We start from the raw sequence: 23,694 nt of genomic DNA, 5'->3' as shown, positions 1-23,694 counted from the left end.
ACTTTTTTAATTAATCCAAGTTAGTTAATGTATAGTGTAATAAAGATTTCAGGAATAGAATTTAGTGATTCATCACTTACATATAACACCCAGTGCTCATCCCAGCAAGTGCCCCCTTAATGCCCATCACCCATCTAGCCCATCCCCATACCCAACATCCCTCCAGCAACTCTGAGTTTGTTCTCTGTATTTAAGAGTCTTTTATGGTTTGTCTCCCTCTCTGTTTTTATCTTATTTTTGCTTCCCTTCCCCTATGTTCATCTATTTTGTTTCTTATTATTTCACTCATATGTGGAATTTATCATATTTGTCTTTCTTTGACTTCTTTTGCTTAACATAATACACTCTTGTTCCATCTCCATTGTTGCAAATGGCAAGATTTCATTCTTTTTGATCACCAAGTAATCCGTTTAGTGTGTGTGTGTGTGTGTGTGTGTGTGTGTAGACACACACCACATCTTTATTCATTGTCGATCGACATTTGGTCGCTTTCCATGCTTTGGCTATTGTCAATAGTGCTGCTATAAACACTGGGGTGCATGTACCCCTTCGAATCCGCATTTTCGTATCCTTTGGATAATTCCTAGTTGTGCAATTACTGGGTTGTAGGGTAGTTCTATTTTTAATTTTTTGAGGAAACTCCGTACTGTTTTTCAGAGCGGCCGCACCAGTTTGCATTCCCACCAGCAGTACAAAAGTGTTCCTCTTTCTCTGCCTCCTCACCAACATCTGTTGTTTCCTGAGTTGTTAATTTTAGCCATTCTGACAGGTGTGAGGTTGTATCTCCTTGTGGTTTTGACTTGTATTTCCCTAATGATGAGTGATATTGAGCATCTTTTCATGTGTGTCTTAACCATCTGGATGTCTTCTTTGTAAAAGTGTCTATTCATGTCTTTTGCCCATTTTTTCACTGGATTATTTGTTTTTTTGATGTTGAGTTTGGTAAGTTATTTATAGATTTTGGATACTAACCTTTTATCTGTCATTTGCAAACATCTTCTCCCATTCCATCAGTTGCCTTTTAGTTTTGTTGATTCCTTTGCTTTTTATCTTGAGGAGGTCCCAATAATTCATTTTTGCTTTTGTTTCCCCTGCCTCTGGAGACCTGTCAGGTAAGAAGTTGCTACAGCTGAAGTCCAAGAGGTTGTTGCCTGTTTTGTCCTCTAGGATTTTGATTGCTTCCTGTCTTATGTTTAGGCCTTTTATTCATTTTGGGTTTATTTTTGTGTATGGTGTAAGAAAGTGGTCCAAGTTCATTCTTCTGCATGTTGCTGTCCACTTTTCCCAACACCATTTCTGAAGAGACTGTCTTTATTCCACTGGATATTCTTTTCTGCTTTGTCAAAGATTAGTTGGCCATACATTTGTGGCTCCATTTATGGGTTCTCTATTCTATTTCATTGATCTATGTGTCTTTTTTTTTTTGTGCCAATACCATACTGTCTTGATGATTACAGCTTTGTAATACAGCTTGGAGTCTGGAAATATGATGCCTCCAGCTTTGGTTTTCTTTTTCAATATTACTTTGCTATTCAGGGTCTTTTCTGTTTCCATACAAATTTTAGGATTGTTTGTTTGAGCTCTGTGAAGAATGCTGGTGTTATTTTGATAGGGATTGCGTTGAACATGTAGATTGCTTTGGGTAGTATCGACATTTTAACAATATTTCTTCTTCCAGTCCATGAGCATGGAATGTTTTTCCATTTTTTGTGTGTGTGTCTTCTTCATTTCTTTCATAAGTTTTCTATAGTTTTCAGCATATAGATCTTTTACCTCTTTGGTAAGGTTTATTCCTAGGTATTTTATGGTTTTCAGTGTCAGTGGAAATGGGATCGATTCCTTGATTTCTCTTTCTGCTCTGCTGCCTCATTATTGGTGTAGAGAAATGCAAACAATTTCTGTACGTTGATTTTATATTCTGCGACTTTATTGAATTCATGGATCAGTTCTAGCAGTTTTTTAGTGGATTTTGGTGGAGTCTTCCGGGTTTTCCATGTGCATTCAACTAAATATGAATCAGAATAGATTAATACTCCCTTTTTATCATTACACTTATCTAAAAAATTGCCAGGAGACCACAAGGCAGGATTTGCTTTAAGACCAACACACAGAGTTAGTTGGTGACTAATGGTGCTGGGACTTGCTGGGCCAGGCCATAGTAGCATTTAGCTAAAATGTCAAAACCATCAAGAAGAAAGTCCAGGTTTGAGGCAGTAGGTCTGCAGCACCTGCTGTGAAACCTCCTTGATGTGACTGCATAGCTCCATCCTTGAACATTTGCAGGGTGATCACCACTGAGGGAGCACTTAGCTGTAGGTGGGCATTCTTGGAGCCCAATATGTAAGCACAGTGACTGGGTGGGGGCAATAGGAGTTGGGGAGTGGGCGGTCAGCAGGATACCTGCTGACATGGCCATAGTGGTTCCAGCCACCATGTCTATAGTAACACTGCTGCCCCTAAGTGGAGAGATGGGAACAGGGTACACTGTCACTAACATGTCATTGGGCTGTACCACCATGGTGTGATGGGTGATGTGAGGGGGTCCTGCATACAGTGGCTGTGTGTGGTACATGGCCTTGCTGTACACAGGGACTCTGCTGGGGATAAGCGCTTCCACATGGGGTACACAGTGGTCTGGTAGGGGTTGGGGGAGCAGGAATATGGTGGCACTGTCATGCTGGTGGGGGAACAGGATGCTTTGTAAGGGGTGTTAGGAATGTAACCTGTTTGGAAGGTAGGATTCACTCCAGGGTACATGTTGAGAGTAGGCAGGAGCTGTGGCTCCATAGCCCATGGGGAAATCAGCTGGATAATAATTGTTTTGACATTTGCATAGGGAACCCCAAAAGAACCAGGACTATAAATGGGATTCATGATTTCAAGAACAGACCATATTGGAGGCAGCTTGGGCTTCAATGACCAATGCACACCAGCCCAGGGCAGGCTCAGGGAGGGGCCAGCACACTGGAGGCCCTCACCAGTGGTGGGCTGAGCCAGGAGGCCCCCATCTCTGCCACCGCCTCTCTGGCTAGTGCTTGCAGTCACCCTGGTCTGCCTAGTCTGCCTCTCCTCCTGGCCTGCAAAGTTTCTACTGAAAACTCATCTGACGGCCTTACAGTGTTACCCTTGTATGTAACAGTTTGCTTTTCTCTTGCTGCTTTTAAGTTTCTCTTTATCTTTAATTTTTGCCATTTTAATTATTATGAGTATTGGTGTGGACATCCTTGCATTCATCTTATTTGGGGCTCTCTGTATATGCTGAAACTGGATGTTTGTTTCCTTCTCAAGTTAAGGAGGTGGTCAGATTGTATTGTTTCATATAAGTTTTTTACCCTTTTACCTCTCTTCTTCTTTAGGAATCCTTATAATGTGGGTGCTTCATGTCGTCACAGAGATACCTTAACCTAGCCTAATCTTGTTTTTATATTCTTTTTCTTTTTGCAGTTCAGGTTGGTTTTCTTTTTTTTTTTTTTTTTTTTTTTGAACGTTTATTTATTTTTGGGACAGAGAGAGACAGAGCACGAACGGGGGAGGGGCAGAGAGAGAGGGAGACACAGAATCGGAAACAGGCTCCAGGCTCTGAGCCATCAGCCCAGAGCCCGACGCGGGGCTCGAACTCCCGGACCGCGAGATCGTGACCTGGCTGAAGTCGGACGCTTAACCGACTGCGCCACCCAGGCGCCCCAGGTTGGTTTTCTTTCCACTATTTCATAGTGCTGATCCATCTTCCTGCATTCTTTAATATGCTATTGATTCCCTCCAGCTTGTTTTAATTTCAGTTCTTGTGTTCATCAACTATGGCTGGTTCATTTTTATATTTTTGACCTTCTGCTGAAGGTCCTGCTGAAGTCCTCACTAATTTCACTCACTCTTCTCTTATTTTAGTGGATATCTTTAAGTCCGTTACTTTGAACTCTTTATCAAGTATGTTGCTTGCCTCCATTTTGTTTAGCTCTTCTACTGGGAATTTGTCGTGTTCCTTCGTTTGGATATTATTCCTCTGTCTCCTCCTTTTGTCTGAATACTGTTTGTTACTATACATTGTGTAGGACAGCTATGTCCCCTGGCCTCATAAGTAATGGGCTTATATAAAAGGTCTCTTGTGGTGACTAGAAGCATAATCCCCCCTGGTCACCAGAACTAAACATTCAAAAAATATCCCCTTGCATGAGCCCTCTTGTTGTGGATGAGCCACAACTACTCTGGGAGCACTGATGGACAGGACTTGCCCCGGAGCAGCTAAATAAGAAACCCAGATATAGCTACAGCAGGCATGCTGGTGGATGTGGCTTGCTACCCCCATGTCCCCAGGTGGGAGTTGACCTGTGTGCCTAACTTGCTGTTGACAGCAAGGACTGCCTGCCAAGTATGGCAGGGCAGTGGTCACTCCGAGGGAACACCAGAGAAGCTACTTGCTAGTGTGGTAGAGAGGGAGCCACATGGGAGGACCACCTGCCAGTGTGAGTGGGTTCGGTCCACAGGGAAATACCTAGGTGGGCCAAGCAGTGCTAGCAATGTAGACAGATCGTGTCAGTACTAGTTCCAGTAAGCAGCCATCTGGCTAGGCAAACAAGAAGGAAAGAAAATGGTACATCCATTCCCAGAGACATCCTTGAAAATTCCTGCCTCTCTAGCACATATACTAAATTAGTCAGTGAATCACCTTCACATACACTGCAGCTGTTTTTTAAACTGTTGCTTCATGCTAGGTCTCAGGACAAGTGATATAGAGTGCTGGCCCTTTAACAGCAGAGACTTGGTTTAACCCTGTAGCTCCCCCAGAGTTATGCACTACTGATTTTTCAAGGGCCGACGTTATAGGGAATTGCCACCACAGTCTACTTCCTCAAGGCCAGGCAGGTCCAGTTTGAGTATTAACTCCTATTCCTTCTCAGGGAATGTCTGTGATATCCTTCTCATGTGAAGTTGCTGTTGGACTGCAGAATTTTATTCTATACTGCATTTCATAGCAACTACATTCTAAATGAAAACTTTTTATGCCATTAGTTGTATAAGATCTCTGATTCTGAAGTAATTTTCAGAGTAAGTTGCATTACATGATGTTCTTGCGTAAGTTTGTCCTTGGGTGGAGGTGAGGTCAAGATCCTCCTACTCTACCATCATTTTCTCTATCAATATTTCTAGGATTTTTATGGTTCCAAGACTTAACATTAAAGTCTTTAATCCATTTTCAGTTTAATTTTGTTTATGGTATACAAAGGGACCCCAGTTCCATTCTTTTGCATGTGGCTGTCCAGTTTAGCCAACACCATGTGTTGAAGATACTGTCTTTCCTCCATTGTGTATTCTTGCCTCCTGTGCCATAGATTAATTGGTCATTTCATTGTGGGTGTATCTGGGCTCTCTGTTCTATTGAACATTGGTCTATTTTTGTGCCAACACCATACTGTTTTGATCAGCGTAGATGTGTAGTATAGTTTGAGTTCTGGGACTGGGATCCCTTCTTTGTCAGCATCACTGTGGCTATTCAGAGTCCCCCCACCACCATTCACATTTCAGGGTTTTTCTCTTTGTGTGAAAAATACCATGGATAGGGGTTGCATGCAATCTGTGTATGACTTAGGGTAGTGGGGACATTTTAAAAACACTAACTCTTCCAATCCACTAGCAAGGAGTATCTTTCCATTGGCTTATTGTCTTCACTTTCATTCACGTGTTGTGGTTTTCCGTAATCAGGTCTTTCACCTCCTGAAACAGATTCATTCTGAAATGTTTTATTCTTTCTGATGCACTTGTAAGTGGGATTTTCTTTATTTCTCACTCTGTTGGTTAATGGTCGGTGTGTAGAAATGAAACAGAATTTTTGTATATGGAATTTGCATCCTGCAACTTTACTGAATTTGTTTCCTAGTTCTGTGTTTTGGCAGAATCTTTAGGGTACTCCGTGTGTAGTGTAATGCCTCCTGCAAATAGTGACAGTTTACTTCTCCCTTTCTGATTTGGAGGAGTTTTCCTCCTTTTCCCTGCTTAAATGCTGTGGCCAGGACTTCCACCATTATGTTGACTAAACATGACAAGAGTGTGGGCATCCTGGTCATGTTCCTTCTCTTACAGGAAAAACACTCCATTTGCACTTTCTGAGTATGATGTCATCTCTGGCATTGCCATGTACAGCCTATAGTATGTTCCCTCTCAACCCATTTGGTTGAGAGATTTGGCCATCACCAGATATGAAGGTTACTTTCAAATGCTTTTTCTGAATCTCCTGAGAGGGGCATCTGATTTTTGTCCTTCATTTTATTTGTGTATCACACGTGCAAATTTATGGATGTTGAACCATCAGTGTCTCACAGGAAGAAATCCCCATGGATCATAGTGTATGACTACTGTAATGTATTGTTGAATTTGCTTTGCCAGTATTTTGTTGACAATTTGTTACAGCTCTGTTCATTAGGGATATTGGCCTCTATTTTTCTTTCTGTGGGTGCCCTGGTTTTGCTATTAGGGTGATGCTGGCTTCATTAGGTGAGTTTGGAAGTGTCCTCACCTCTTCTGTTTGGGGAAGAGTGTGAGAAGGATTGGTATTTGTTTTCTTTGAATGCTTTGTAGAATCGACTGGTGAAGCTGTGTGGTCCCGGATTCTTATTGGGAGGCTTCTGATTACTGATGCAAGCTGGTACTGGTACTTGGTCGAATCAAATTTTCTATTTCTTGAGGGTTCGGTCTTAGGAGGTTATAGGTTTCCAGGAATTTATCCATTTCCATGGTGTCCCCTGTTTTCTGAAAATACTTGCTCATTGGCGTCTCTTGTGATCCTTTGCATTTCTGTGGTATCAATTGGAATGTCTCCCCTTTCATTTGTGATTTTATTTGAGGCCCCCCCCCCTTTTTTTTTCTTGGTGGGTGTGGCTAAAGACTGTCAATTTTGTTTGTTTTCAAAGAACCAGTTCTTAGTTTCATTGATTTTTTTTTTTCTAATGCCTTGTTAAACTCCATTTTATTTATTTCCATGGGGATCTTTGTTATTCTGTTCCTTTGCCTGACATTGGGATTCATTTTTGATCTTCTCTCTCAAGTTCTCTGAGGTGTAAACTTTGGTTGTTTGAGATTTTTCTCATTTCTGGAGGTAGGCATGTATCGCTATGAACTTCCCTCCTAGAACTGCTTTATCTGCATCCCATTAGTTTTGGTATGATGCCAATCTGTTCTCACCTGTCTCAGGGTTTGTTTTGCTTTGTTTAGTTTTTCCTCCTAACTTTTTCCTTGACTCACAGGTCGCTCAGGAACATGGGGTTCAATCTCTACATAGTTGTGAATTTCCCAGTTTCCTTCTTATAGTTGAATGTCCTGAGATCATGCTTCATAGCATTTCAATCTTCTTAAATGTATCAAGGCTTGTGTTGTGGGCCAACATAGGATCTATCTTGGAGAATGTTCTTTGTGCTCATGAGCAAATGTATGCTGTGCTGCTTTGGGATGGGTATTGTATATATACCCACAAAGTCCATCTGGCCTAATGTGTCACTGAAGGCTAATAGGTTTCCCTATTGACTTTCTGATGGATGACCTATTCCTTGATGTAAGTGAGGTACTAGAGTCCCCTGCTGTCACTTTCTGTTTCTCCCTTTAAGCCTTTTAATATTGGCTTGACATATTTAGGTGCCCCTTTGGGTGCACAAATATTTATAAATGTTGTCACGTCTTCCCGTTGGAATGACCCCTTTACTATTACATAATGTGCTTTGTTGTCTCTTGTAACAGCCTTCCCATTTAAGTCTGTTTTGTCTGATAGAAGCATAGCTCCTTCAGGTTTCTCTTGGTTTCCATTTGCATGGAACATATTTCTGTATCCATTCATGTTTGATCTGTGTGTGTCCTTACATCTTAGATGAATCTGTTTTAGGCCACAGACAGATGGGTCTGGTTTTGCCAATCATTCAGCCATTCTGTCTTTTAGTTGGAGCATTTAATCCATTTACATTTAATGTAATTATTGAAAGGCATGTGGCTACTGCCATTTTGTTACAACTATTTTCTGGCTGTTTTCATAGTGTCTCTCTATGCCTTTCTTTCTCCCTTGCTCTGTTCCTTTGTGGTTTGATGATTTTCTTTAGTACTGTGCTGATACAGTGGATCCTTAACAACAGGTTTGAACTGCGTGGGTCCACTTAGACTTGGATTTTTCTCCTGATGATTTTTTTTAAATTGAAGTACAATTAACAGTGTTATATTAGTTTCAGGTTTATAATATGATGGAACAGTCCTACACATTTTTCTGTGCTCAAGATTAGTGTACTCTTAATCCTTTTCATCGTTTCACCTGTCCCCCTCCCACCTTCATCTGGCAACGATTAATATCTCTCTGTATTTAAGACTGTGTTTTTTGTGCTTGTCTCTTTTTTCTTTGTGTGTTCCTCTGTTTTGGGTCTTAAGTGCCACGTTTGAGTGAAATCATACAGTATTTGTCTTTCTCTACTGACTTATTTCGCTTAGACTTACACCCTCTAGGTTCATCCATGTTGCTGCAAATGGCAAGATTTCATTCCTTTTTGTGGCTGTGTACTATTCTATTAGGCAGACACCACATCTTCTGTATCCATTCACCTGTGGTTGGACATGTGGGTTGCTGCTATTCCGGGGCTATTGTAAATGATGCTGCAAGAAACATATGGGTGCATGTACCTCTTGGTGTTAGTGTTTTTCATCTCCTTGGGTCAATACACAGGAGTCAAATTACTGGAGCCTACAGTAATTCTATTAAGTTTCTGAGGAAGCTCCATAGCGTTTTCCACAGCGGTTCCACTACATGGCCTTGCCACCCACAATGCATGAGGGTTCCTTTTTCTTCATATCCTGCCCCACACGTGTTATACCCTGTGCTTTTTAAGCTTAGTGATTCTGACAGTGTAAAGTGATAGGTCATTGTGGTTTTAACTGGCAGTTCCCTGATGATTAGTGGTGTTGGGCATCTTTTCATGTGTCAGCCCTCTGTATGTCTTCTTTGGAAAAATATCTGTTCAGGTCTTCTGCCCATTTTTGTTTTCAGTTGAAGTATTTGGGTGTTTGGTGTTGAGCTGTATGCTTTCTTTATATATTTTGAATTTTAGCCTCCCTGCTCTTCAGAATCAGGTGACAAGTGGTGTATTCTAGCCTTGGCCGTAAAAATCAGTACATCAGTTTTGTGCATTCGCTCCCTCAGGATATACTGACTGTGTCGATAGTGGCAGAAGCAGATTGTGAAGATGGCACCTCCTAAGACAAAGGAAAAAAAGAAAAGCTGACTCTTACCATTTCCCTTGTTCCCAGAGAGTATCCCAATGTGTCCCTGCCCCTACTGATTATACATTAAGATTATCCAATGAATCTTGGGGTGCCTGAGTGGCTCAGTCATCTAAATGCCTGACTTTGGCTCACGTCATGATCTCACGGTTCTTGAGTTCAAGTCCCACGTGGGGCTCTCTGCTGATAGTAGAGAGCCCGCTTGAGATTCTCCGTCTCCTTCTCTCTCTGCCCCTCCCCCACATTCTCTCTCAAAAATAAATAAAACATTTTTTAAAATTAGCCAATAAATCTCTTCCCCATAATAATGTCTGGGACCCTTCAAACGGCTGCTTTTGTGCTGATCTTTGGGATGAGTAATTAATGCGTTAGCCCTTTAAGAGACTTCTGTCTCCTTTGGGTCTCACCAGCATGCATGCTGTTGGTTTGTTTGTTTTTAACATTTATTTAGTTTTGAGAGACAGAGACAGAGCACAAGTGGGGGAGGGGCAGAGAGTGAAGGAGGCACAGAATCTGAAAAAGGCTCCAGGCTCTGAGCTGTCAGCACAGAGCCCGATTGGGGGCTGGGACTCACAAACCGTGAGATCGTGACCTGAGCCAAAGTTGGGTGCTTAACCAACTGAGCCACCCAGGAGCCCCCTGCTGTTGGTTTTTAAAGCTAGATATTTTGAGGGGTCATCTTGTGCAGGAGATACAAATTCGGGTGCCTGATGTGGGGTACAAATCCTTCACTCTTCGGGGAGATGTTCCTCATTAGTGATTTCCCTCTCAATTGTAGATTGCTGCACCAGGGATGGTCTTTATGGTGAGACCATGTCTCAGCCTCTTCTACCCACCCTGATGTGGTCCCCTTTCTTGTTTGCCAATGTGAATGAGCTGCTCAGCTAGCTTTCAGATCTTTTTCGGAGCAAATTTTTCCACGTGTACTTGTAGATTCAATGTGTCTATGGGAGGAGTTGGGTTTAGGATCTTCCTCCATTGCCATCTGGAACCACCCTCTTCTCTCTCTCTCTCTCTTTTTTTTTTTTTTTTTTTTTTTTTTAAATTTTTTTTTTTCAACGTTTATTTATTTTTGGGACAGAGAGAGACAGAGCATGAACGGGGGAGGGGCAGAGAGAGAGGGAGACACAGAATCGGAAACAGGCTCCAGGCTCTGAGCCATCAGCCCAGAGCCTGACGCGGGGCTCGAACCCACAGACCGCGAGATCGTGACCTGGCTGAAGTCGGACGCTTAACCGACTGCGCCACCCAGGCGCCCCACTCTCTCTCTCTTTTTGAAGTTATTTATTTTGAGAGAGAGAGAGAGAGAGAGAGAGAGCACAAGTAGGGGAGGGGCAGAGAGAGAGAAGGGGAGAGAATCCAAGCCTGCTCTGCACCACCAACATAGAGCCTGATGCGGGGCTCCATCTCGCAACCATGAGATCATAACCTGAGCCGAAATCGAGAGTCATACTCTTAACTGACTGAGCTACCCAGGTGCCCCTCTCTTTTCTAATTAATAACATTCATTACCATTTCTTTCATTTTTTTTTAAGCCTCCAGGAAAACGCTATATTATGCTGATGGCCTAGCACCTTACTTTAAATCAAATTGTTTTAATGTTTCACCATTCAGGATACTATTTATTATCATTTCTGGTAACTACTCTATAATTTTATTATTTTGGTTTTCTAGTATAATGACTTATGTTTTTATGGCTTCAAATATTAAGCCACACTAGCAGGTTCAAAATTTGGTGTAAAATATTCCCCCTCAAAGTATATCCCTTCCTCCCTATTTGGAAAAATCCAACTAGTCAGCAATGGGAGTAATATAAGGAAAATCTGTAAGTGGACAATTAAGCTCCCATAGTCATTCATGTATGAATAAATGTATTTCTCAAAATATATTTGAGTGCTAAATTATGTGCCATCCTCTGCGGTGTGGGTATGTGTGTGTTAACCTTCTTAACAATCTTTTGAGGCTGGTACGCCTGATTCTATTTTACTGATGAAGAAACAGACCTGAGGACATTAATAATTTGGCCAAAGTCCCACAATTAAGATAGAATCAGATTTGAACTCAGGATCACAGCCTGAGCTTTCACCAACTATGTCATAAGGTTTCCCATTAATCCATTAGAAAGAACAAGAAATAACAGAAGCTTCAAGATGGCAGACGTATGTCACGTACTATTTATTCAGTTTCAAAATTCTGCTGAAATGATAGCAAACATTTGTAAAATATAAATCCAAACAATATAGAGAGCAAAAGGGAACGTCCAAGTATTTCAGCAATTCTGGCAAATTTCTAGAAGACAGAAAGCAGGGTGGGCAATGGAATAAAGGAAGTCACAAACCAGACAAAACAGGAATCCTTTTAGGCCAGCCAAGTCCCCAGAGAGGACTCCAAACTGTGAGACATTAGGTACAGAGGAGGCCTGGGTTGCTGGTAGTATTAGGTTATACATAAAGGACTGTCTGCGAACAGTTGATTCAGTCAACTCTTCCCTTTGTCCTCCCCTACTCAGCAATCATAGGCAATGGCATGAGGAATAGCAGTGTCAGCACAACGGTAACAGAGGTGCTTTAAAAAAAAAAAAAATTGGACTATACTACATGTGTGGAAATGGGACAGGCTCCAAACATGGAAATGGGACAGGCTCCAAATATGGGAGTCGGCCCCTAGGTTATGCCCTCTTTGTCACTTAGCAGCAAGGAAAACTCCCCAGACTCCTTGTCTCAGCCTACAAGACAGTATCCAGTCATATTAAAGGGAAAAGAAAACAATATATTCTAGTCAAAGGCATCTTTTAAACTTGAGCAAAGATACGAAGGTAAAGAACAGTGTGGTGGCTCAGGAAAACAGTTCTTTCTTGCCAGAGGATAAAGGTCAGTCCTTGGTGTGACAGATGCTAAGGCTAGCGGGACAGACAGTAAGTAACCACATCTGGAGATTGTACTTGCCCTATGGGCAGAAGGGAACCACTGAGGGATGTACTGCAAGGATATGAAATGGTCAAGACCGCTGTTTTGGCAATTGTGTACAGAAAGGAGTTGGGAATGCATGCTCTCCGGGTATTTTAATACGGTTGTTCCCAAAGTGTGGTCTGGAGAGGCAGAATCCGGGCCAGGCAACTTATGAGAAACACAAATTATTGGGCCCCACACCAGCCTACTGGACCTGAACCTCTGAAGGTAGGGCCCAGCGATCTGTCTTAACAAGCCCTCCAGGTGATTGTGACGCATACTCACTTGAAACCACTCTTCTAAGGAAGACCTCTTACCTTGAAGCATTTCATCTTTCCTACGAAACTTTTCTGCCTCGCCCAGGTAGAGTGGATCATATTCTCCATTGTCATCCTCTCAGTCCCCATCCCTCCTTATAGAGTAGAATTTTGTGGTGCTTCTGTAGGTCTGTTCTGTCGTGGCAATGAGCCCACTTCTTCATATCAGGTACTGTCTCTCACCCGCCTTTGCAGGCCAGCAGGACCTAGCAAACCACTTAATAAATTAGCTTGCTGAATGCATGAACACAAAAAATACCTATTAGGAGGCATTTGCAGTAGTCCAATCGAGCTAAGGAGAAAGTGAGGTCTTGAGCCAAGAGGAGTTGGGATGGACCTGAGAAGTGTTCAGGAAATCAAATGGGCAGGATGCTAATAAGAGCTACAATTACATAGCACTTACTTTGTACCAAGCGGTCTTATGGGCTTTACAAGTATTTCTACTCATCCTCACGATAACCCAATGAGGTAGCTACTATTTTTATCCCCATGCTATAAATGAGGAAACTGAGGCTAAGAAATTTACCCAAGTCGAGCAGCTAATATTCAGCCGACATTCAAACCCAGGCAATGTTTGGCAGCAGAATCCTTGGGCTTGACATTATTCTGCCTCCAAACTTGTGCTAAGATTTTGAGTGGTTGGGTAAATGGAGGGCCTTCCCCAAAGACATAAAGACAGGAAAAACTCGGGGAAGATGCTGAGGTCAGCCTTAGATATGCTGTGTTTCACATACCTTGGCAGGGGGCCTAGCCAGTGATTTGATGTAATAGTCTGAAATACAGGGGCATGGACTGGGCTCAGTATATGGATTTTAAAACCAACATGTAAACAATGAGAATGGATGAAGTGACCTAGGAAGTATTTGTTACAGGTATCCCCACTTTTCAAAAGTTAATGTTACGCCGCTGTGCTTTTATGAGAGGCCTACATGAGTACGTGTGTTCACTAACAAAAAGAAACCCCAAGAGGGTTTCTGCTTTTATGAAAGAAAGCAAAAACAGCATTCAGCGGTTGTTTTGCAGCAGTTAATAGAGGCAGTGCACGCTCCGAGAGTGGCACCACCAACTCCTTCCCTGGAACCACACTCAGCAGCTCAGCAACAAGCTGCCATAGCTTTGAACTGTGTCTGTGGGCAGATGCGCTTTGTCTCCATTCATTTTCATTCATTCACTCCATTCATTCATTCATTCTGTTGGAAAGACGTGTTCAAAGGTGTCAGAAAAGCTGGCAGGTTATTTTTTGGCTTTGGGAACACTCAGAAGTGTTTCCATGTAAGTCAACGATAGTTGGATCTTCACTTTATGCCATTTTGTCTTATGAAAGCTTTGATAGAAGGCTCAATTTTTGGTAGCAGGGGAAACCTGTGTATATAAGAAGACATGTGGACCAAAAGCCCTAGTGAACAATATTTGAGGGAATCTTGAGATGCAGGGGCTTCATAAGGAAACCCCAGGAGACAGCAGAGTCTTAGAAGCCAAGGTAGCAGGTAGTCTCATGAAGGAAGTGATGAACAGTATTAGTATCCATACATTCAACTAAGAAAAAGAACGAAGGCCATCTTTTGGCCAAAAGAACGAAGGCCATTCATCTTTTGGCATTTAAGACGTCACTGATAAAGGGATGAAAGCCAGATTAGACTATGTTCAGTGGAAAGGCGGCAAGAAAATTGGGAAAGCAAACCTCATTCTCTATAGATAACAGGATATCTTGTGGAAGATGCAATTAAAATGAAGTTTTTAAGATGAGACTTCACTGTACTTCTGCGGCCAGCGGCTGGAACCAGTGGAAGTGGTGTTGAGAATAAAGGGAAGAAATGAACCAACTTAACCAAAACCTGGGAAAGGCTGGAGAGCGCAGGGCTCTGGGAGCTAACGGTTGGTCTTGAGCTAATGGGTAACAACTCAATCTCTGAGCTGAGGGTATGAGTGAAGATGGGAATGGATGTGAGAATTTTAGATGGAAGGATGACCTTAATTTTACTGATAAAATTAGACTACTGGTAACCCAGTAGGTATGGAGAAGGAAGCTAAGTATAAAACTTAAAGCAAGATTTAGGGAGTGAGTGAGCATCCTTAAATGCAAATAATTTTATGAGTGAGCCATTTAGAAAATCAAACCAGGAGATCAATACTGGGTGGAAAACAGGTTAGGCAGGACTGAGAACAAAAGTGTGGGAAATACAGACTGCAGGACTCTATGATGTCAAGATCAGTTTAGAGCCAGTGAGCACAGAATTTGATGGACAGGAAGTTGTAGTTGAAGTAGGATATCTGGGGTTAAGTTCAAGTAGCTCTAAATGAAAATATCTAAGCTGTATCCCTCAGAATGGTTGGTTGAAATAGTAAAGATGAAAGTTGATAAAAGGAGAGATCATAGGGTTGGTTATCTACATATGTATGTTAGAAAATAACCAACATTGCTGGTACTTTTATTTGAATACACTTGAAATGGGGAGGGATGAAGGGGACTTGAGGTAGGCGATCCATTTCCCATGGCCCTGGGTGCCAGTGTTGAAAACGGGTAAAATTTTATTCTGGAAAGGGTGAGGGTAGTCATAGAGGATAAAGAGAAAAGATGGAGAGGAGTCAGACACTGGCACTGAGTGAAGAAAAAGTTTCAGAGAAACTCGGCATGTTGATTGAAAAGAACTTGTTATACGTAGGAACATCTAATTTTGAGTTGTGGTGGGGCATGCAAAGTGACATCTCTTCTACATCCCTTGCCTCTATTTAACAAACAAAAATCACAACTCAGCTGAGCTTACTATCACAATTGCCTCGAGAGTGAACGTTCAGCTGTTACATATGGCCATGACTTCTTGCCCATCAAAATGTGATCATAAGTGATATGTCATGGTTGGGCACAATAGGAGACAGATGTGATTCACTTTCCCTCTGTCACAGCAATGGACAGGTAGCCCGGTCATACTGCGTCCTAGTGAGATGGGAAGGCGACCCCCCCCCCCATGCTATCTACAGTAGACCTGTAGAATAATAAGTTGTCCTAGACTCCCTATTTGGGGGACTGTTCATATTGCAGTATTATTTTATATACTTCTGTCCATTTGACTTCAAACATCCTGACTTCCATTCCAAACTATATTCATTATTCGTTCAGCGTTAGCATTCCTTCTCACCTGTTTATACCAGTAATGTCCTAATTCATCAATGTCTGACCTTCCTTTTAACCCATTCTCTAATTTTTCAAAAAAATACAAATCTGATCACACGACTGCCTAGCTTGTAAGTCTTTCTGTGGTTTGCCATCATCCCTGAAATTAAATCCAAACTGTTTACAAGGCCCCATATAATCTGCCCTTTCTAGCCTCTCATTATTATATTGCCAAGTACAGCCATACTCAGCTTCTGAATATGCCATGACCCCTTGTCTCTACACTTTTGCCAGTTCTGTTCCCATTGGAGTACACAGCTTCCTTGGCTTAGGCTTGTTCTGAACCCAGACCAGGAACCACTGTGGTACAAACCAAGCACAACCTTGTATTTCCTCTATTACAACACTAATAGTAATTATGCAGTGTGTTTCCCTGTAGGTACTGTCTCCACTACCAAGCACATAGTACTAAAAAGTAGGAGGTACCAAGGAAAGGTGGGGGGGAGGGGAGGTAATTAGCTTTGCCTCTGATACATTTACAGGAAGGGAAGCATGGTAGTATATTTTATATAAATCTTGACACGTAGAACTCTGTGAGTAGGGGCTATTGCAGAACACTTATCAGTCAGGGCTCTTATCTGGAGAGCAACGCATGGTCCTCTGATAATCCTTGACTGCATCTTAGAAGACAACTGATGCTGAAACACATTTCTGAATCTTTTAAATGGCAATTTTGAAGACTGATTTGTCAAGGTTATTCTGGACCTATGCTGTGAAACAATAACCTCATTAATATTTCAGTATCATGTAAAAGGAGAGAAACTCTTATTTTTGCTCATGCCATTCTCCCAAGTGGTACTTGAAAGATGACTCACACAGTAGTCTTGTTTCAAAGAACAGGCAACCTTGTGGTCGTTCTTCTGCCACTTGCCTACCACCATCTGTCTTTAAAATCCCATGTGTGGGTATCAAGATTCATACGGAAGCATTTTGTTGTCTCCAAACATCAACTTATGCCAGAAAAATAGCAAAAATCTGCTATAGTCAGCTTTTCAAGGTTCAAATAGATATTGCCTTGGACTTACAAAAAACAGCACTATTCGGCAGGTCTTCACATATTCTAGCTAAATAGGAAATTACTTGTACTGGGAAAGAAATCATTAGTTCAGTAAGGTAAATTAATCAACTACTCTCTTGAAGAGAAAATGAACAAATCTTATTCTTTTTGTAAGAATTAAGGAAAACGTACCAGTTGCTCATGGCTCCTGTCCCTAAACTCTTGTATACAGCGCATTGATCCCAAAGCGTTCAAACTGCTTCACGTCCCCTGTACAGTAGCAGCCCCTTTATGTTCGTATTTCTATTAGGTATGCAGAAAGCATTTTACAGCCAGAGAAAAAGTGTGTGTTCAGGGATTTAAGACCACCCATTTCAATCAGAGGCACGAACAGTATAGAGAGTAGAAACCTATTTTCACTAAATCATGAGACTTGAACTTAACGATTAGGAAGAAAATAGGTTCATCTGAAGTAGTACTTAGGAAGATGAACTGACACAAGAAGGTCTGAAAGCTTCTACATGTACAGTTCTCGGTTGGGTTTAGCTGCTAGAAAGAAATCTCTGCCACGTTTCTTAATCGGGGCAATTTTGCATACACGGGGGAGGGACATTTGGCAATATCTGGAGACAATTTGGTAGTTAACAGCTGGGGCTGGTGATGGTACTACTGGTATCTAAGTGGGTAGAGGCAAGGGGATATCTTACTGCACAGGGCAGCCCTCATGCTACAGAATTATCTAGTCCAGAATGTCCATTGTGGCAGGGATAAGAAATCCCGGTCTAAAAAAGAACAGGTCTTTCTCCATTGAAATCTAAACCTTGGAGGAAAGCACGGATTTTAGATCTAGAATAAAGAGCCAGGAGTTTATTTCCAGCCCTTTTAGGAAAGCCTAACTAAACTGAGTTCATAGATGGTAATGATTCCAAACAGAATCACACATTTGTGTGTCTTCTAAAAATACTACACTAGGATTATAGTAAGCTACCATCACACACATTTAGCTGCCCTTACCTAAGAAAGCAGTTGGGCTTCTATTAAAAGTGAAATGTCTGTGAAACAAGTAAAACAGCTTTTCAGAATAACAGGGTTATTAGTCCAGGCTATTAAAACATGAGGTTACTATGATGCCATACATTAACCAGTTCTGGAGTACAATTCTTTACATCTCTCTCTGTGTGTGTGTGTGTGTGTGTGTGTGTGAGCATTCTAGTATACTATCACTCAATGTCCTTAGTTACTGATAATGGCTAAATACACACTAATTCCAATACTACCTAATCTGGGAAATTTTCAGTTGATAGAATGTAAGCTTTTTCTAAGACCTAAGTGAAAATTCAATTTGCCAAAATCATCAAGAATAATTACTTAAGATCAGAATTAAAAGGTAGGAAGAGGTCAGGGTATTAAGATTCCCTCTAGTAAAAATTTTATTCTATTCTGAAACCTGACACACATTGACATCACAGGGTCTAAATAAAGTAAAACCTGCAATATCCCCTCTAGTTTTAATTGAAGTTGGTTTTTTATGATGCCCAATGAAAAATCCCAATTTCAATTAGAACTTTATAAGCAGAAACGTGTTGCTGATAGATCTCGTCCTAATGTGTAGCATAGGTGTTCACAACATCTTTTCTAGGAATAGGAAAAGAAGTAAATTTTACTGTGTATGCTTGAGAAAATGGCCTCCTCTGGTGAGCCCTTTGGGAGCTCGCCACCAAAGACTTCCATAGTGTTCCATATTTACAACCAAAGGTATCAAAGGAAAATTTATCACATTTAAAACCAGAATATCCTTTTCCCAAACAGTAATATGAAGTGTTACTCCATTTTCCATTCTACAGATTAAATAAGATTTTAAAAAGATGGATCTGGGGTGGCATTGCTTTGAAAAACAGGATTCAATTTAAGATAGAGCTAGAATCCAAAACATGCTGAAATTTTTAAGCTCTTTAATATCAAAATATTTACGAAGCATAATATATGTAAAGAATGGCAGTTAACTTTAACAATTTCAATTTTTGGTAAAATTTAATGTGGGCAGAAAATGTTACTTCAACATTTTAATTGTGAAGTATTGCTATATACTTTGTCACGTGGCTGAATAAAGCTCATGGCTTATTAACTAGTGAAGTGTTTCAGTGACTAGGGATTTTAAATATCTCATTCTTTTGAATTTCAACCATGACTGTATAATCATATTCGTTTGTTGTCCCCGAGCCTGAACGAGGTATAAACAAAAATCCCTTAGAAATGGTTAAAATAGATACGCTCGTATGTTATCATTTACCCAACAAAAATGTAAAAAAAAAAAAAAACTGATTTGAGTAATTATGGTTACATAAAATTTTTTGTAACTATTCAATCTTTTAAGCATTCTAATTCCCAATGGTCAGAAAGTTTTAGCCATCACCACTGAAGACATGACCACCTTTTCAAAAATTATCATTCAGGGGTGCCTGGGTGGCTCAGTTGGTTAAGCATCCGACTCTTGATTTCAGCTCAGGTAGTGATCCCAGAGTCATGGGATCAAGCCCCATGTTGGGTTCTGCGTGGAGCCTGCTTAAGATTCTCTCTCATCTCCTCTCCCCTGCTTACGCTCTCCAAAATTAAAAATTATTCAGTGCTATTGATTTTATATATAAATTTTTAGGTTAGGCCTTGCCATACCAAATTTCCTTTCTGCCTTGGTTTCATAAAATAGCCTCAAAATGCAACCCTGTATTGAACTTTTGTTTAAAGAGTCAGATCTAAACAGTTTATATGTCCTCAAGAAAATCGGCAAACAGCTGTTTTCTATTAACTTGTAGCTCTCCAGAGAAACCTACATGTTAAGGAGGTTTTGCTTAATGGTTGTCCATAGTAGGTAAAAGACCAGTAAGTAGTATGAATGGCAGACTACGACCAGACCCCACAGCTCGCAACCTCAGTTCCAGAATTAGTACATGGCCACTAGAAGTAACAAGTTAATCAGTCTGACTCAACATTTAAAATCGGAGTATTCTTCTTCTCTGTTAACTAATTTTGTCATGTATGTAAATATATATGTGAATATATATATTTTAAAAACTACTAAAACCAGATCTACTACTAGAAAAAAGTGTAATCTACTTTCGTATTAAAAGAATTTCAGCTGTTAGAAAAATCAGCTGTCTTCCAAGACAAAAAAAACCATGCATCTTGAAGTTTAAAAAAAAAAAAAAAATCCAATACATAAGAAGTATTTGGATTTAACGTTAGACAATTAACTAAGACAGTCACACAACATATGCATGTCAGTCTCCTATATGGTCCTAGAGCCTGCAGTATTGTAATTTATTGTGAAACCATGTAACCAAATACTTAAATATATCCACAACATCTATACCACGGTAATGCATAGTACATAATATACTAACATCTCAAAATAAATTTCTATTACAGTTTTATGCAAATTATGGTAGAAGATTATCACCTGCCACATTTTGAAATGGCACCAACTTCATGTAACGTTCTAGATTAATGTACTAAAATCCTTACTGGTAATGATGTCTTATGCATTATCATCTGAACATTTGAAATCAAGCTGTTAATCGAATCACCACAGTATGTTATCAATTAAAATCACTGCATATTCAGATGTTAAAGCAGGAAGTTATACAGCAGGAAAAATATTTCTAATTCACAGTTTCAAAAATAAAGGGTGCAGTTTTCAAATATCTGATTGCTTAAATTGGTCGATTTAACAACTGCCTCCTTCAATACATGTAAACTATGTTTGCACAGCATTAGGAGATGTCTTTTATTTCAGAAGTTAGTTCTTACTGTTACAGGAGCACCACAAATTTGAAGGAAGAGGCTACAGTGTGAAATGAGCTCACTGAAGGATATGTTAAATAAAAATTTAACTACAATATAAGGTACTGCAAAGCTTTGCTTCCCCCCAGCACAGACCCCTTAATCAGGAAAAGTAGTCAACACTTACCAAATACAATATGTGAATTAGCGCTACAAGAGGGGGGAAAATCTAACTCAACTAAAAGAAAACACTATATTAGCTAACAAACCTGTGACAGCTTCAGAATTTTCCTAAAAATAAAATTCAAAAGCGTACACAGTATTTGTATCCTTCAATAAGGAATGTAGGGATCCAAAGGGAATGAAAGAAACATCTGGCTTTAAAAATTTCTAAGTTGGAAACACACACACACAAATGGGTAACTGAGAAAAACTGAGTACTTAAATATTCAAATTTTAAATGTGTAAGAAAATTTATAATAGAAAAAGTGGCAAACTGTTATTGTGACTTGATTTGCTGAAAACATCTGCAAATTCACACTGGCATTAAGAAAACCAAAGTTTCAAAAATTTACTCCTCTCTCTCTCTTTCTCCAGATATGTTTTCTGTGCAAAAATAAATATCTGAAAATTGCACTAATACAATAATACTATTTTAACTTTTGTTATTATGAATAATCTGCACATGCTGCTTTACAGACAATACATATTTGTAAACTTGCTCATGCAAAATTAGTGTGCACAATAGGGATACTGTTAATCCCCATACTTAAAAAAAAATGATACCTTATCTTTTTTTAAACTGCCAAACCCTCTGAAACGTAACAAATCTTACACAGATATTCTTGTCTGCCAGCTAAAAATCGATTTATGTTGCTGAAACAAAAAGTTATACGAGAAAAACATGGTTTTCGTCTTGTAAAATTTTTTGATTTTTTAAAGAAAAGTTATAAAAGAAAGAAATTCATGGTCACAAAATTTCAACATTTTAATCCTAAACATTACAGGGCAAATAGATACTGGACCCTATCTCCATAAATCCTAAATTTTAATTTCCATTTTTTAAATGTTGCCCTAACCACTAAAACATTAGTGGCTTTACAACCTCTGGAGATTGTGGAAATACATGTTTCTGAAATAAATGCTACAAAAACAACAATGGAAGAAAGCCAAACTGTCTCCATGAGAAGAGGGAAAAAAATGGAACATTTTGAAGCCTTAAATACTTCTCTTTCCATGTCTTATGGTTAACCTGTCAATTCAGTGCATCATATGGTCAAAGTAATGGTCCCCGTGTTGAACAAACATCTAACTAGTGTCCATTGATTCCAAGTTAGTAGACGATGAATCTTTTTGGATACTTTCAAAGATGGCCGCCAGCTCAGGGTTAGAACTGATCTGTGACTGGAATTCACTCATCAGTGGACTCTTCTCTGCTTCTGGAATGGTTAGCAATGCTGCTACTGCTCTCATGGCAGATCGCTTTAGTTCATCTTGCTTTTCAAATTCCTGCTTTACTGAATTTGCTTTCACCTGTAACATTGAGTAAATTTATATTATAGGGTTATAAAGACAGCTCCTGAACAAAATTTAAGCATGTAGAAATTTCTGGTAAATAAAGCAAAGCCACTCTTATAGGTCCAAAAGATACATTATACCTAAACACAGTTATTTTTAAACTGCTGAGCAGTAGCTCTCTTCCTTTGAGGGAACATTTTATACAAAGCCCCCTTATAAAAACAAAATCCAGAGCCCTCATGGTTGAAAATAGAATGGGACCCAGAGCCTTACCTGCTTAAGCAAGTCCTACTCTGGCCTCCAAGAAACTATTCTTCTAGCTACCCTGTTCACTCATTTTTCTTCAAACATGTCATGTACTGCCATGAACTGTGTATTTCTTCTGTGAAAAGTCCTGTTTCCTTCTGAATCTAAAAATAATTCTAACTTTTCAAGGTCCATTTTATATGTCGTCGTGCTCATATGAAGTTTTCTAGGACTCCCACTCACCACCTCCTCTACCAGAATACACCATTTCCTCCTTTATGGTCTCAGAATCGATACTTCAACATATGATACATAACTATAACATTAAATAAAAGCTTTTAAGAATGGCATTTAATGGTGCTACGTTTTCTAAAACATCCACATCTAAAAGGTTAACTTTTTAAATTTTTTAATGTTTGTTTTTGAGAGAAACAGAGTGTGAGTGGGGAAGGGGCAGAGAGAGAGAGGAAGACACAGAATCTGAAGTAGGCTCCAGGCTCTGAGCTGTTAGCACAGAGACCAACGCGGGGCTCGAACCCACCAACCTCGAGATCGTGACCTGAGCCAAAGTCAGATGCTTAACTAAGCTAACCCAAGAGCTCCTAAAAGATTCACTTTTAAAGCCAACTAATACATAGGGTGTTAGCATGGTTAAATCTGGAAAACTACAGTATGGAATCAACTAGGATTCTTGAATATACCAAGTCTGGCCTAGGGTGATGTCTATCAGTGATTACCTTAGTTGTACATGTGGCACGTAATGGCTCAACAAGTCGGTCCAACCTCTGTAGCACTGCACTTGGACAAAGGGTGGAGAGTCTCACCAACATTAAAAATGTGAGCATCTATTAGAAATTAAAACAAAAAATTTAGACTTTGCATTATTTTCTAAAGACAAAATTCCAAATTCTGACAAAGCTTTTAAGAGGAAATGCATAGCATGTACCATTAAGTTTCATTTTAATGTAATCTGCCATTTGGAATCACATAAATTTGTTTCAAACTTTATTCTGAGGAATATTAATTATGAGCATTAGGGAGATCGACCTTAGAATGTGGTCCTAGAGTCCAAAACTAGTAAAGTGGTTCTCAATCCTGGCTGCACATTAGCGCTGGAAAGCTTTAGAAATCTGCCCAATTCCTCAACCCCTTTCCCAGAGATTTTTACTTAACCTGTCAGGATAGGATCACAGATACAGTATTTGTTAAAAAGCCTTGTGTGTAACAGAATGGAAACCATTGAACAAGAAAATAACTAGGAGAAAAGCTCTGTAATAAGTTTCCACTGTCTTAGCAGATATTCCTAAAAAAATCAAAAAGACTGGTTATTCAGTCTTATATTATCCTTATATAATATATAGATTATATATATAATATAGATTGTATATATTATTTTATATAATATCTATATATTATATACAGATAATATATAGAATATATGTATAGAATAATACATATATTATAATATATTATCCTTAT

The 23,694-nt window shown here is 39.8% G+C and overlaps 1 protein-coding gene and 1 pseudogene across 2 annotated transcripts in view; both read right to left on the bottom strand.

The window, feature by feature from the left end:
* Positions 1 to 2,288: 2,288 nt before the first annotated feature.
* LOC115519284 lies at positions 2,289 to 2,874 on the bottom strand (annotated as a pseudogene).
* Positions 2,875 to 19,943: 17,069 nt separating this feature from the next.
* Positions 19,944 to 23,694, bottom strand: part of CAND1 (cullin associated and neddylation dissociated 1) — a 42,983-nt gene continuing 39,232 nt past the window's right edge. For both annotated transcript variants that reach the window (XM_030323154.1, XM_032594010.1), the window contains 2 exons: positions 22,953 to 23,060; positions 19,944 to 21,984 (listed from right to left, as the gene is read on the bottom strand). In XM_030323154.1, the coding sequence (XP_030179014.1) occupies positions 21,760 to 21,984; positions 22,953 to 23,060 (333 nt within the window). In that variant the 3' untranslated portion in view covers positions 19,944 to 21,759. The remainder of the gene's footprint in view (positions 21,985 to 22,952; positions 23,061 to 23,694) is intronic.

Source organism: Lynx canadensis, chromosome B4, assembly GCF_007474595.2.
Source record: "Lynx canadensis isolate LIC74 chromosome B4, mLynCan4.pri.v2, whole genome shotgun sequence".
NCBI lineage: Eukaryota > Metazoa > Chordata > Mammalia > Carnivora > Felidae > Lynx > Lynx canadensis.
The sequence above is the reverse complement of the archived record's forward strand: the minus strand, read 5'-3'. Positions and strand labels throughout refer to the sequence as shown.